Raw genomic sequence first — 13,424 nt, 5'->3', positions numbered from 1 at the left:
TAGATCATCAATAATAGCTGCTATACCTAATTTCTCTGTGGAGTTTAACTCTATATTTGAATTAAGAGTGGGGGACACTGATTCAAATTCTTTGAGTATACTCTTTCGCACATTGGCCTCAAACTTTGGCTCAGAATCTTTTCCCTTATTGTTATCTTTAGTACACTTTTCCTCTCCCGGTCTATGTTCAAATAGAGGAAGATCAGTTGATGTAAAAACGGTCTCTGGATCATTGGAGGGAACCAAATCATTAACAAGATCAATATTCAACTGCGGGTCCAAACTACATTCCTCAACCCAATTATTGATTTCAATAGAAGGGTGAAATAAGTCCTTAGGAGAAATCTCATTGGATAAAATTGTATAACATATTTTACCTATTGTGAAAATTTATAATTTTTTTTTCTTGCAATCCTCTCCTAAATTGTTAAGCCTTGGACCCTTTTTAAAATGATCACTGTCATGCCTACTTTTGTCTAAACTTTTTGGTTTAGGGTGGAAAACACTACATGTTATGAAAATAATAGATTTCACATGGCACAATTTATGATGATTGTATATGTTGCACATATTATGTAATGCACTCATTTTGATTTTGTATATCATGCTAGTACAAGTAGCACTAACAAATGCGTATAGTTGTTTTATATGTAATATATCCTTATGCTTGGTTTGTCTCTACCATTTAAAGCATGTAGGTGTATCATCTTTTTGAGAAGAATAACTGAAAGCTTTGTAACAGGTTGGGGATAGTGATCGTGTAATTATAATCACCCACGAACCTAACTGGCTCCTTGATTGTTACTGGAGTGTTTGCACTGGAAATAATGTTTCTCACTTGATTAAAGACCATTTGAAAGGTAGGTGTCGACTTCGACTAGCTGGAGATTTGCATCACTATATGCGCCACTCTGCTCTTCCATCAACAGAGCCTGTTTATGTGAAACACTTGATTGTCAATGGCTGTGGAGGAGCTTTTTTGCATCCTACTCATGTATTTTCAAACTTTGAACACTTTCTTGGAGCTACTTATGAGAATAAGGCAGCTTATCCTTGTTATGAAGATTCAAAAAGGGTAGGCAAACAAGAAATCTAGCATTATCTTTCTGTTTTATTTTTGGAAATATATTATATGGGTAAATCTAAATTTTAGATTTTCTTTGAACATGTCTTAATTTCTTTTAGAAACTTCTGAAAAGTTTACTTGTTGGTTTGCATCTTTCTTCTGATATTTTTTCCCATGGTATGTATAGATTGCACTGGGCAACATTTTGAAGTTTCGTAGGAAGAACTGGCAATTTGATGTGATTGGAGGCATTATATATTTTTTGCTAGTATTTTCCACCTTTCCACAGGTGAGCCTTTACTGTTTATGCATACAGCTGTATACCGCAACTCATTAACTCATTGAGATTTCCAGTGTTTTTGATAGTCATTCATAAGTACATGAAAGCCTTTACTGTTTATGCATGCAGCTGTATACAGCAACTCATTAACTCATTGAGATTTCCAGTGTTTTGAAAGTCAATCATAGGTACATGAAAGAGGGATCTGAACTTTGATATGCTAGATGTTGAAACACTGGCGATCGTCATGTATGCATGTGATTGTTTGTTGTATTGAAGATATATACTTATCATGGCTTGGAAACGTTTTTTTTATAAATTTGATGAGAAAAAGCTGGAACAAAGACAAAGCAATGGTCAAAGGCCTAGGTGATGTAGGGAATTGATTTCCCTAAATTTTTAATTAGATAAGATTAACTTGCTTGAAAAAGTAAACATCACGTGCTTAGATATCTGCCAAGTGAGCCTGCTGATGCAAAGAGTGAGGAGAGCTATCCACTACTGGTTCAAAGCATTTTAATGTCATAGAAGTGCATAGAGGCATGAACAACAATTGCATCCAGGTGTGGCTGATTGATGCTGTTGTAAGATGTTTGGCCAAAAAAAATCAATAATAAAAAAGAAGAAGAGAAGCTTAGAATTTTTGATATCAGAAATCATTTACATTTCTAATTATTTTGTGGTGGTAGTCAGCAACTTATCCATAGAGTAACATTAAAGTCCATATATGGGAGCTCCAAGCCTCCAAAAAATAAATAAGGGATGTAATTTTTTGTTTTTCATTATGAACTATATAACTTTATGATAAAGAAAACTATAGAAAGTCTGGTTTTGTTTCTAAAAAGTTACATTGATCTTTTGTTAATATTTTCATGTACCTAATTTTCACTGCAAAGAAAAACAAAAGTTACGCCTTCATTTCAATATTGCATATTACATGATTCTTAATCAGTCTAGTGTAGCATTCAAACCTCTTGATAAGATGGAGTTCTCCATAGTCACATGTTGTATATTTGGGAGTTAACTGGTGTAGACTTATGGAATCACATTTGTTAATCTCTTATTAGACTTGCATTACTCTGGTATTAGGAGGATATCCTAGGTTGAGAAATAACTAGTAAACAAAGGGTATGATGGATCAATATATGTATTCCTAGGAAGTTTGCTTTATTTGACATTTCTTCCATCTTTGGGTGGTTGTTTCAACTTGAAAACATAGTCTGACTGGTGAAATCTCTTGGAATGTTCATTTTCTTCCTATTTTTTCATATTTTATCTAGGATGAATGTGTAGCAAGACTGGCTGGACTCTTAGGTAAGCCTGAATGAATAGGATTTTCAGCAGTTCATGTATTGTGTTAAACTTTGACGTGTCTCAAGACACTAGTCTAAAGTAGGCAGCTGATCAGTTTGATTTAATATGAAAACATAGTCAACCGTAGATTTGGTTTAAATGTTTCCATCAAACAGCAAGTGTTCCTTAGAGACTATATTTAATATATCCATACAGCAATCTTAGAGACGAACCTTGCATATTCTGAGTGATACCTATATTGCTTTTGAAATCTTAGGTTTGTAAGTCTAGTAAGATTGAGCTAGATGTAATTAGTAACAAATGATAGGGTTATCATCATGCACTGAATGTAGCTGTGTGACATTAGTCCTCCATATTTATCTTTAATTTTGTTATAGGATCTTAGAGAAGGCTCCTTTACTTTTGTAAAATTGAAGTTAGCAGAGTTGCTCTTGTGGAGAGCTCAAATCCACAAGCAACTTGACCATGAATGTCATTTGAGGAATCAATTTGAAATTATATCAGTCATGGATGATCTTATAAGATTTGACTTGGGCACAAACATACAACTCTCCTCACAGGATGAATTGGACTGGTTATTATCTTTACTGTATTTTATGAACAGGGACAAACTTGATTGTTCACAAGTGTGCCACGGACCTCGTTTTGACATATATCTTGTTTTTCAGTCACTTTTTGGACTCGTTAAACATTTATCTTATTTAACAGAAGTATGGTATTCATCATTGTTGTCCTTTTGGAAAGCTTTCTCTGTTTTCATTTTGTAGTAGCAATCTGATCTTCATCATCATCAACTTATACTTTCTTTTGATTGTTTGCTGCTGAAACACTGGATCTTTCTTGAAGCTTGTAGCAAAATCTAACCCAACTCGCTCAAGTGGGTCAGTGATGATGGTGTTCTCCGCTAAAACTCATGGCATGAAGCTTCCCAATGGTTTTGGGATTTTTTCCCTACTACTTGTCACCTCCATGTAAATTGGATTACTCCCTTAAATAAAAATCTATAAAAATGTTGGGTACCACTAAAAATGCACCCAAAAATGCACCCATGTACAAAATATTCAACTTATGGGTTATAAAGTATGACTTTTAAATCAGGTTACACCAAGTTTTTGTGATGGGGAGAGGAAAGAATAGGAAGATGCCTGTTTCGGAGGGATTTTGTGGAAGGCCATTTTGTAGGTGATAACAAGGAACACCTATAAAAGAATAGGAAAATTTCTAATATTCATATATGATAACATTGATAAGGCATTCAATCATATACATTGTATAGCCTTTATACATAAAATTAGAGCTGAAATGAGATTTCACTAGTTGACAAGCAAATAAACAAAATTTAATTGCTTCCACTGTTAATGTTGCTTGTAAACAATCTCACCAAAATGTTTAAAGGTAGCAAGTTTCAACTTCAAATTTAAAATACACAGAAAATCACCTGTTGTCCCTAGTCAATGTTTTCTAACATTATAGCAAATCAAAGTTTGGATTTGAAAAGTCACTGCTTGGAGGGTCTACCTCATCCAATAGAACTTCAATCAATTCCTACTATGCCTTCTCATCAACTTTTTCAGCATCACTGGCATGAACATCCCAATGTGTAATTGGAGTTTAATGATGGTAAAGAGCCTGTCAATCTTAAAGCCACATGGCACTTTCATAATCACCAACTTCTTTGCTTATTGAGAGAGAAACTTTTCCCGTGACTGATTGGATGAAGTTGTACGTAGACTGATTCTTCTAATTGTTCTAAACTTCTCTGCAATAGAGGAATTAACATCTTATGCAAGGAAGCAAGTGGTGAGTATCTTCAATTTTAGTGCATCCTTTCCATGCCACGTCTACCATCCAATAGGGTTGGTTTGAGCTAATATAGTGTTATCTGTTGTTGGATTGTGAAAATCTCAAGGGCAGCCATTGTTGGTGAAGCAGTCTCCTCATTTATATAGTTTTTCCAAAGGACCTGCCGGATTTCTTCTTTCACCTCTCCATCATGAGATGGGAGGCACTTTGCAAGGCCTAACTACATATCATTTGGGACTTTGAGCACAATCAGCCATAAAAAGTGGTTGCTTCGTAGTGTTCCACTACCATATTGCAATGGGTTTCAAAATGCTTCTCATAAAAAAACCAAAATTGGTTATCTCCCCCTCAAGCATGCTATTTGTTGGAGTTTTTTTTAAACTATTGAGCAACACAACCTCAATACCAAGACAATAATACTCACAAATCTAGGAACTAGCTACTTCCTATTAACAATTATGTATGTATATTACTTGGATCCAACTTCAACAAAACCAAGACTGGTTTTCTACTCTTTAGGCTCTGCAGAACCAAGGTGGATATACCTAAGGGATGATTCAAATGAGTGCTGTTTGTATGAGAATTTTATTATTTCATTTTGATTCTCATCTTCTCTCTGACATATACATAGTTTATCCATTCCTTGACATTTTCAGATGATATACATCCTTTATAAGCAGATTTGGTCACAATTCTTCTCAGATTCACAAATATTTCCAGCAATAGTAGCTAACTAAGGCTGAGAGATTACATGCAAACAAGTGCTGACCATCTTTGAAACTCTTCAAACAGTAAAATAAAGCTGATTTTAATTTTAAGCTTTGTGCTTATTCATAATCTATCTATCTGCAGACTAGATTAATTAGATCAATGCCTCTTCCATTGGGATTCAGAGTCTACTTCAATTTATAGATCTAATTGATTGCATTACAACTAATACTATTAGAAATTCTTACTAGAATTCATTCTTACAGACATCCTTTCTATTACCATAGCAACCCTATCAGATTCACTAAAGCATTTACTTAATTCATTGAATCAATAGCAATAATGAATTGAAATACAATCTAAGTTAATTGCATTCAACTGGACATGCTTTTCTCACACAATATCAGAATAACCAGGTAATAACAAAGGAGACAAAATTCAGCAAGAACAGATATGAGGACAGTTCAATTTTGTATTAATCTCCTTTGAAGATTTGTATACAATTGTATAAAACTCAAAATGACTCTAGAAAGACATTAGATCCCTGTAACATCAATATATTCCCAAGTATTTGCAGAAAGAATACATCATAAGTTTTGCACCCATAAACTGGACCGAACCATACTCAATATAAACTAAAATTGTATTAGAAATCGGACCCTTCTCTAGCCTTGGAATTTCACTTATATAGTGTGAGATGCAACAAGCTTCAGGCATAGAGAATTGACAGCTGTCCTATAGACAAAAGATTTTCTACAACTGTTTGCTGTCATAAAAGACAAAAAGGTTTGTTACAAAAATACTTTTACATCAAAATATTCTTTTCGGCGAACCACTTTTTTGTTATACTTCCAAGATTGTGAAATCAATGATTTGTTATCTCGTTATTCTGATTCTTCGGAGTACGTGGCTATCAAGCTTGAAAGTGATGTATCTTGTTCTACTACTTGTAAGCTCACCTCAACTCGGGGTTTCTCACTATCTTCATCATGAATTGTTAAGGTAACAATTACCTCTGCATCTTCCTCTACCCCATCATCTTCTGCCATCTGTTTTGTAGACATAAATTGCTCTTTCCACTCATTGAAAGCAGTGTCATCAAGCTAATCAAAGTTTAGAATTTCCCTTTGCACTTTTATTACAAATTTTCCAACTGCTTCTATTTCAACGAGGTCCTTTCTTATAGCATTGTAAAATAATTGCACTTTGACCAGCTCTTCATTGATCATTGCCCATATTATATGCCCCTTTTCATTTACAACATTGTTCATTCTTTGGCACAATATCTCATCTAATTCCTTATTCCATTCTTCCTTTTCTTTTATTCTATCAACTTTTTTGAGAGCACTAGGAAAAAGGTCGAACTTCTCAGTTATATACTTGGAGAGGCAAATTGTTATTCTTTTCTGAATAGAAACCCGTTTATTATCAAAATCCTCTAGCCTATTTAATAGATAAAAAATCTTTTCTATTTGGTGACATGGCAACTGGATGACAGATATGCACATAGTGGTAATGTCATTATTTCTTTCACTCCGCTTCTGTACAATGGGTATCAATTTATCTTCATCTCCTTTTATTTCATCCCAAATAGCTACAATTCTTGCCAACTGATCATAAAATGTTGGCCACTCAATTCTATCTACCAAAAACAAAATTGTTTGCCTAAGCCTTTCCTCATATTGATTATTCAATTCTACATGCATTGCATATAATTTATTCTTCTCTTCTTCAAATTCTGCTGCAGTGTAGAATTTAGGCCTTTGTGGGGTGTCTGGTATTTCAACAATGGGAGTTGATTTAAATGGCTCAGCTGGTGGCCAGGGATATACAATTCTTGGCCTGCTGGATTCTCCCATCTTTCTCTTCCCAAGCTGCTTATCCATTTGAGATATCTGATTTTCCAGTAATTGTATCTGTTTGCCCCTTTCCTCATATGCCTTCAATACTTATTCAAATTTGGCATTGAGTTCTAAGAACCTATCTTGTTCTTTTCCAGACACTGTAGCCCCATCCTCTAGTATTTCTTTAGCCATTTTAGTGATTTGTTGACTACTCACTTCATCAGTCCTATATACTGTGAGAGTACCAGTGTGTTCTGTACTAGAAATTTCTTGTATTCTAGTCTTATCTATTTTTTCAATTGACCAAATTACCAGGGCTTGATGATCATTGCTGAATTTGACCCCCCTATGTGCTTGTAATATTTCTTCCTCGGTCTTATGTTGCACATTTTTCTCCTTTCTAATTGAATCAGAAATCATAGCATTAGCTATGTCCCACTCAGGCAAAATTAGAACTCCTGATTCCCTAACTAATTTCCTCCTGGCCTCAGGTGTTAATTGGGCAAAATCACTCAAAAATTTAGACTTTACCTCTTCCTCAATATCAGAGTCTGGTTTGTCGGGCTATTCTGCCTTTATTTTCTTACAAACCTTTTCAAAATTTCCTATTATTTTCCTCCACAAAAACTGTGCAAAAGCCCTAGATTTAACAAAATTCTCATCATCAATGAATTTCTGTGAAGCTTGAGCAATAATTGGGTCTATTTTCTTACCTTGATAATCAACAATTGTGAGGTCCAAGGAGGGCATAGGAGGCTCTTGAGGCACTTCTCTTTCCATGTCTGTAGAAGTAACAATTACATCTCCTTCCCCACCCATTTGTCTTAACTGCTCTCTCAAAGATGCTTCATCTTCTATTGTGATTGGGGTTTGGCTTGGGGAATACTCTTCTACGCGAGAAGAGGACCCCTGTTCTAGTTTCTGCCTTTTTGGAGCACTTGTTGCAGGTGGGCTCTCTGGCCTTGGCCTTCTATGAGAGGGAACCTATTGTATGTTCTGAACCACAATGTACCTTGCCCTCTTCTGCAACGTGTACTACCCTGGAGCAACAATCATCCTGCTATTAATTCTTCTCTCCACCTTTGCTGCTTTATCAGGATAGGCTTTAACATATGCAGCCTTCTTCTCATTCAGGGTTTGCATCATTTCAGTAAAATTATTCATTAATACGTGCATTCTGGCCCCCCAATATTTTTTATCTTTTAAAGGATTATAATTAGGGTCAAAAGCATTAATGAATTCCAGAACTTTACTGAACACTATCCACTTTTCTTTTGTAACCTCCTGCTTCTGTAATGAGAAGATATTCCTAATAATATCCTCAGGGAAATATACTTGCTGTGTAATACTTTTGGCTTTTGTTCTTTCTCTCAAGAGATCATAAAATCCCTCTGGATCAATATACCTTGCATGGGATTTTGCCATATTGTATCTATCGAAAAACAAATTGAGGTGCCCCCATCCCTTCTTTACAAAAACAAAATCATGTGCCAGAGTGATAATCGGGAAGAAAGTACCTTTACCTTTACCAATCATGTCTCTTTCTTCAATAGTTCCAATCTGCCACAGCAATTCTGCTATCCCTATCTTCAAAGGCACATGAAAAGGTAGGACATGAGGTTTTCCCAAGAGACCATACACTCTAATCACTGTAGAAACATTATATGGGATTATATCCCCCCTAATTGTGACTAACCAAGAGTCCTTTTGCATGATCTTTTGGTCTGATCAACTCCATAGAGACTGTGGGATTCTAGGGCTATCACCTCTCAAAAGCAATCTGAGCCTAGATGCAAAATATCTGGCAAATCTCACATAACTGGCATTTCTGGCTTCCCAGGTCATGTTAACACTCCATAACTGGACTGGTAACTTTTCACCATCTTTTGTCAACTCTAGTTCCATCCCTTTAGAGAAAAAGGTAACTCCTTTATAAAGACATATGTGCATAAGTAGGGAGTTCCAACAAAAGGGTCTGTTTACCTTTCCTTGTGATATCCCCACCAAACCATTATGAATTTCTTGTGCAAGGAAAGTGGCAAAATCCGAAATACTGCTCATTCCAAACTGTAATGTTTGAGCCATAATAAGAACAACAGAGCCTTGGATGTATTCCTCCTCATCCATCCCAAAATTTTTGTAGAGGGTGAAGTACAAAGCTTGAGCCCTAGGATTGAAGTATTTCCTCATCAATGACTCTGGAGTAGTGGATGTGACTAAGGGTAATGTACCAATTTTGGCAAAATGCTATGGCAGAGGCCTTGCTCTTAGATACATTCTTTGTGCATCATACCTTGCTTGGAGGTCATCCATATCAATAAGCTCGTGCACAACACGGTTAGGGTTGAGGTTGAAAACCTCACTAATCAATTCAGGAGAAACCCTAAAGAGATTTTCTCCAGCATAATTCTTCACAACCCTAGTAATATGGTCATACCTTTTAGCCAAGTCAGCCAGTAGATCATTGCCAAAGAAAACCCCAGGGACTACTAATTTCCCAATATCAAATTTCCAAACATTGCTCATAGGGGTGTCTAGGTTTCTCTCAGCAAACCATTTTTTGAATAATTCTAATCCTCCCATAGAAACCTGGGTGTCTCTTACCCAATTAGTCCTGTCATAGAAACCCTTAGCTACAATCAACCTAGGGTTCTTTGGGATAAGCTCTCTCGCCTTGGTTATTTCATTTACAGACAAGAAAATCATCGTGCACAGACCTCTTAAGAAAATCAGTATGACCGGAGAATTCCTTTTGTGGAGGCATCTTTTGAAAATTTTAACTTCACACAATGCTAATTCTTGATTTGCAATGGTTATAGATCACTTACCCATTGAATTGTCCTCCTTTTTCTGTGTACTTTTCTGTAATTTTGCTGAATACTTTGCAGAATTTGTGCCCTAGCTCTGAAAAACCCTTGCGCTTTGATAGTTCTTTGCAATTTTGTGGTTCAGTAATGGCGAACTTTGCAAATTATACTAGGGCATAAAAATCACACGAAGCAGTTCTGAACCATATTAATTTCCTTTAGCCATTAACTTCATGTCGTCCCTTAAGTTTGAATTTCATCCGTTGATCTCACAACATCGGACGACTTTGTTTGAAAAAGCAAACTGCATTAAAGTTTTAGAGCTCTCGGCCATGTGTCAAACAGGCGTTGCCTCACATTATTTAAAGTTGGTGCGTCTTGATAATGCGGGTAAGTGCGGGCCATTTATATCCAAAAGATCTACGGTCATGAGGATTCAAACATCTTTGAAGTACAACCTTTACTATTGAGATCCAACTGGCATTACGCTTCAGCACCTCTTTCCAGCCTGGCACAACTCAGCACATATCCGTCACAATTAGTCCCACCTTGCCACACGTTAGATTAGCGCTTCCCCACATTATTTAAATGTCATGCAACTTCATAATGCAGGTAAACGTTGACCTTTGATCTTGCACAGATCGACAATCACAAAAATTTGTATCCTTATAACATCTAGTCAGCTAACTTGACCAATAGAATATCACCTTTCAAACCAACGTGCTCTAACAAGTGCCACGACAGAGAATTCATTATAACCTTTGAGAAGGGTGGATTCATGATGTCATTATCTGCTACATGTCATGTTGACGCTTCCCCGCTTTATCTAAATATCGATCACTTTCTCAAAGCGGGTAAGTGCCAGTCATTGATCTTCAAAAGATCAACGGTGGAACAGTCTGCATATTTTCAAGCAACGTGAACACTTATCATTACATCAACATGGATAGGTGTCGTTGAGGCGCTTGCCTGCATTATTTAAAGCTCGTGCAATTTCGTCAAACGGGAAAGTGTTGTCCGTTGATCTATCAAAAATCAATGGTGGACTAAAAACATCTTTTAACACCAAGTCAAAAACCTTGATCAATGAATAGATTACATTTGTTGTACTAGCATATGACACCTGTCAAGAGCAGTAACTTCCTTAAGGGAATGCAGCGATGACATCATCCTGTGCCAGATGTCAACAAGGTGCTTGTCTGCTTTGTCTAGAGTTCTTTCATCTTCATCTTGTGTGTAAGCGTCAGCCATTGATCATGCTGAGATCAACGGTGGATAAAACATACCTCAGAGCTATATGTGACACCTCACTTGTCATCACTTCGGACAGGTGTCAACACAACGCTTCCCTGCTTTTGTTAAACTCCTTGCATTTTCACGAAGCGATGAAGCGCTCGTCGTTGATCTTCCTTAGATTGACGGCATAAAGATACGACATCAAGAAAGAGCCTACTATCTTCTCCCGAACAATGATATCACTAGAAAATCAAACGTGTTCTGACAAGTCTGACAGTGGTACAAACTGCAATATTAACTCTTAGAATTTATGCGCCCATGACATCATCATTTTCGACTTGGCATATACATGTCATGTTCCACAAATGAATGTGCTCCAATTCATCAAAAGCTTTATAACCTGGCATGACTCAGCAACCTTCTCAAAGCTTGGTCCCACTGTGCCATACGGTGTATTGGCACTTGTCCGCATTACTTAAAGTTCAGTTATTTTCTTAATGTGGGTAAGCGATTTCCGTTGATCTCACTAAGATCGACGATGAATCAAAATCTTTGCTTTTTAGGATCTAGTCAGCCAAGCCAACCAATGAAATACTTCCCTTATGCTCCAGCTCCTCTGACAATTGCCATGGAAGAAACGTCATTACTACTTTTGAAAAGGTGGGTCCATGACATCACTATGTACCACGCGGCACATTGGCGCTCCCTTGCATTATGTAACTGTCGTGCATCTTCTTATAGTAGGGAAGCGCTCTCCATTGATCTTACCAAGATTGACGGTGCATCACAATTGAACGCAAAGTAATAACTTCATTAAATGAGCCAACCAATAACATCGCAAGAAATTTGAACGTGCGTTGACTGGCACTGACAACTCTGCAAAAAGTGTCTAACAAATTCCAACAAGCTATAGACTTTGCGGTGCATTGAAATTCCATCATCAGCAAGGGCTACGTGGCACAAAGGCGCTTGCCCGCTTTGGTTAAAGACCTTGCATTTTCTTATAGCAGGGATGCGCCTTCTGTTGATTTTATTAAGATCGATGGTTAATCAAAAAGGCTGCTGTAGTTAAGACTTTTAAATAAAACATTCAAAATAATAATTGCAATTAAAAACAGGGTTAGCAACAGTTTATCATGTAAATTTATAAAGTAATCCTTGCGACATGAAACTTTAGGGTAAGTTTGTCCTACCTAAATTCTTTTTGAAATATTATTTTCAGAAAATCTCTAGGGCTAGGGCAAAACAGAATAAAGGCTTTAGGGTTTTTCATTAATCTTACCCAGGGTCTTAACCTAATTTCAAGATTTTAAAACACACTTAGGGTTTTCCACTGCTGAATGCAACAAAACAAGAATGGTGAAAAATAGGCTAACAATATTAAACGTCTCACAAGTTTCTCAAGGCTAGGAGAAATCTTATGTCTTGCACAATAAGTGAGATTAAAAATGAAATATAAAAACAAGATTTATTCAAATGACACAGTTACAATATTTTACAAGTTAGCAACATCAATAAAGTAAAAGTTTATAATTTAATTTACAAGTTAGCAAGTTAGCACTCAGATAAGCAAATAGTGCTGCAAACATGATCAAACATAGAAATTTAGAAGATTCAAATAAAGAAGCTATAATAAGAATAAAGTGATATTAACTTCTAAGAAATCAGGAAGTCGTTAAAGTTATATACATCATACATTAGAAATTGTATCAGGAAGGTAAAGTTCCTCTTAAGCAGAGCTAGCAAATAATGATCATAGTTAATATTGCATAACAGTTAAGTGGAGTTAGTTAGGAAACCTCTCTGATCAGAAAGCAACTAAAGAGATAGCAAAGCTTTGAATAAGTAATCCAAACTAAAGTGACGATCAAGATCTCTTCAATACCACCTTAGGATGGGGTTAGAAAAAATGGTTAAAAGCAAGCACAATTTCAAATATTGGAGGAATTTAATGCATGAATGCTCGCTCAGTATTGATCTGGATCCTAATAGTTCAGCTATCTTTTCAAAATTCAGTAGATGTAGTGAAAACCTTTTGGATTCCTCGTGACGAAGTTTAGCCATTATAAGTTTTCCATTTGATAGACCCTTTGTATCCTTTTCATCTTTTGTATCCACTGACCTACCTTGAGTTGGGGCTCTATTTAAGACCAATTTGACATATTCTTTTTCACAAGGTTCCCAAGATAAATTCGATAATCAAATTGAGGGGTCCCTCTCCTCAAACTACATTTGATGAACCTATATCTGATTTGCATCTCTCCCTCATTTTACAAAATACTCGCTACCTAATTAAAAGGGTTGTTTACAAAATCTTAGGTAAGGAATATGTAAACAACACGGATTGGCGCAGAGTCCTTAGTGAC

The 13,424-nt window shown here is 36.2% G+C and overlaps 1 protein-coding gene across 2 annotated transcripts in view; it reads left to right on the top strand.

Annotated features, from left to right (window-relative positions):
• The window catches only part of LOC149532709 (uncharacterized), a 118,898-nt gene that overhangs the window by 47,235 nt on the left and 58,239 nt on the right, over positions 1-13,424 (top strand). For both annotated transcript variants that reach the window (XM_089803641.1, XM_089803642.1), the window contains 2 exons: positions 743-1,075; positions 1,254-1,355. In XM_089803641.1, the coding sequence (XP_089659767.1) occupies positions 743-1,075; positions 1,254-1,355 (435 nt within the window). The remainder of the gene's footprint in view (positions 1-742; positions 1,076-1,253; positions 1,356-13,424) is intronic.

The sequence above is a fragment of the Cupressus sempervirens genome, chromosome 10 (genome assembly GCF_028749045.1).
Source record: "Cupressus sempervirens isolate cs-2001-9-10 chromosome 10, ASM2874904v1, whole genome shotgun sequence".
In the NCBI taxonomy this organism is placed as follows: Eukaryota; Viridiplantae; Streptophyta; class Pinopsida; order Cupressales; family Cupressaceae; genus Cupressus; species Cupressus sempervirens.
This window is presented reverse-complemented; position numbering and strand designations above follow the sequence as displayed.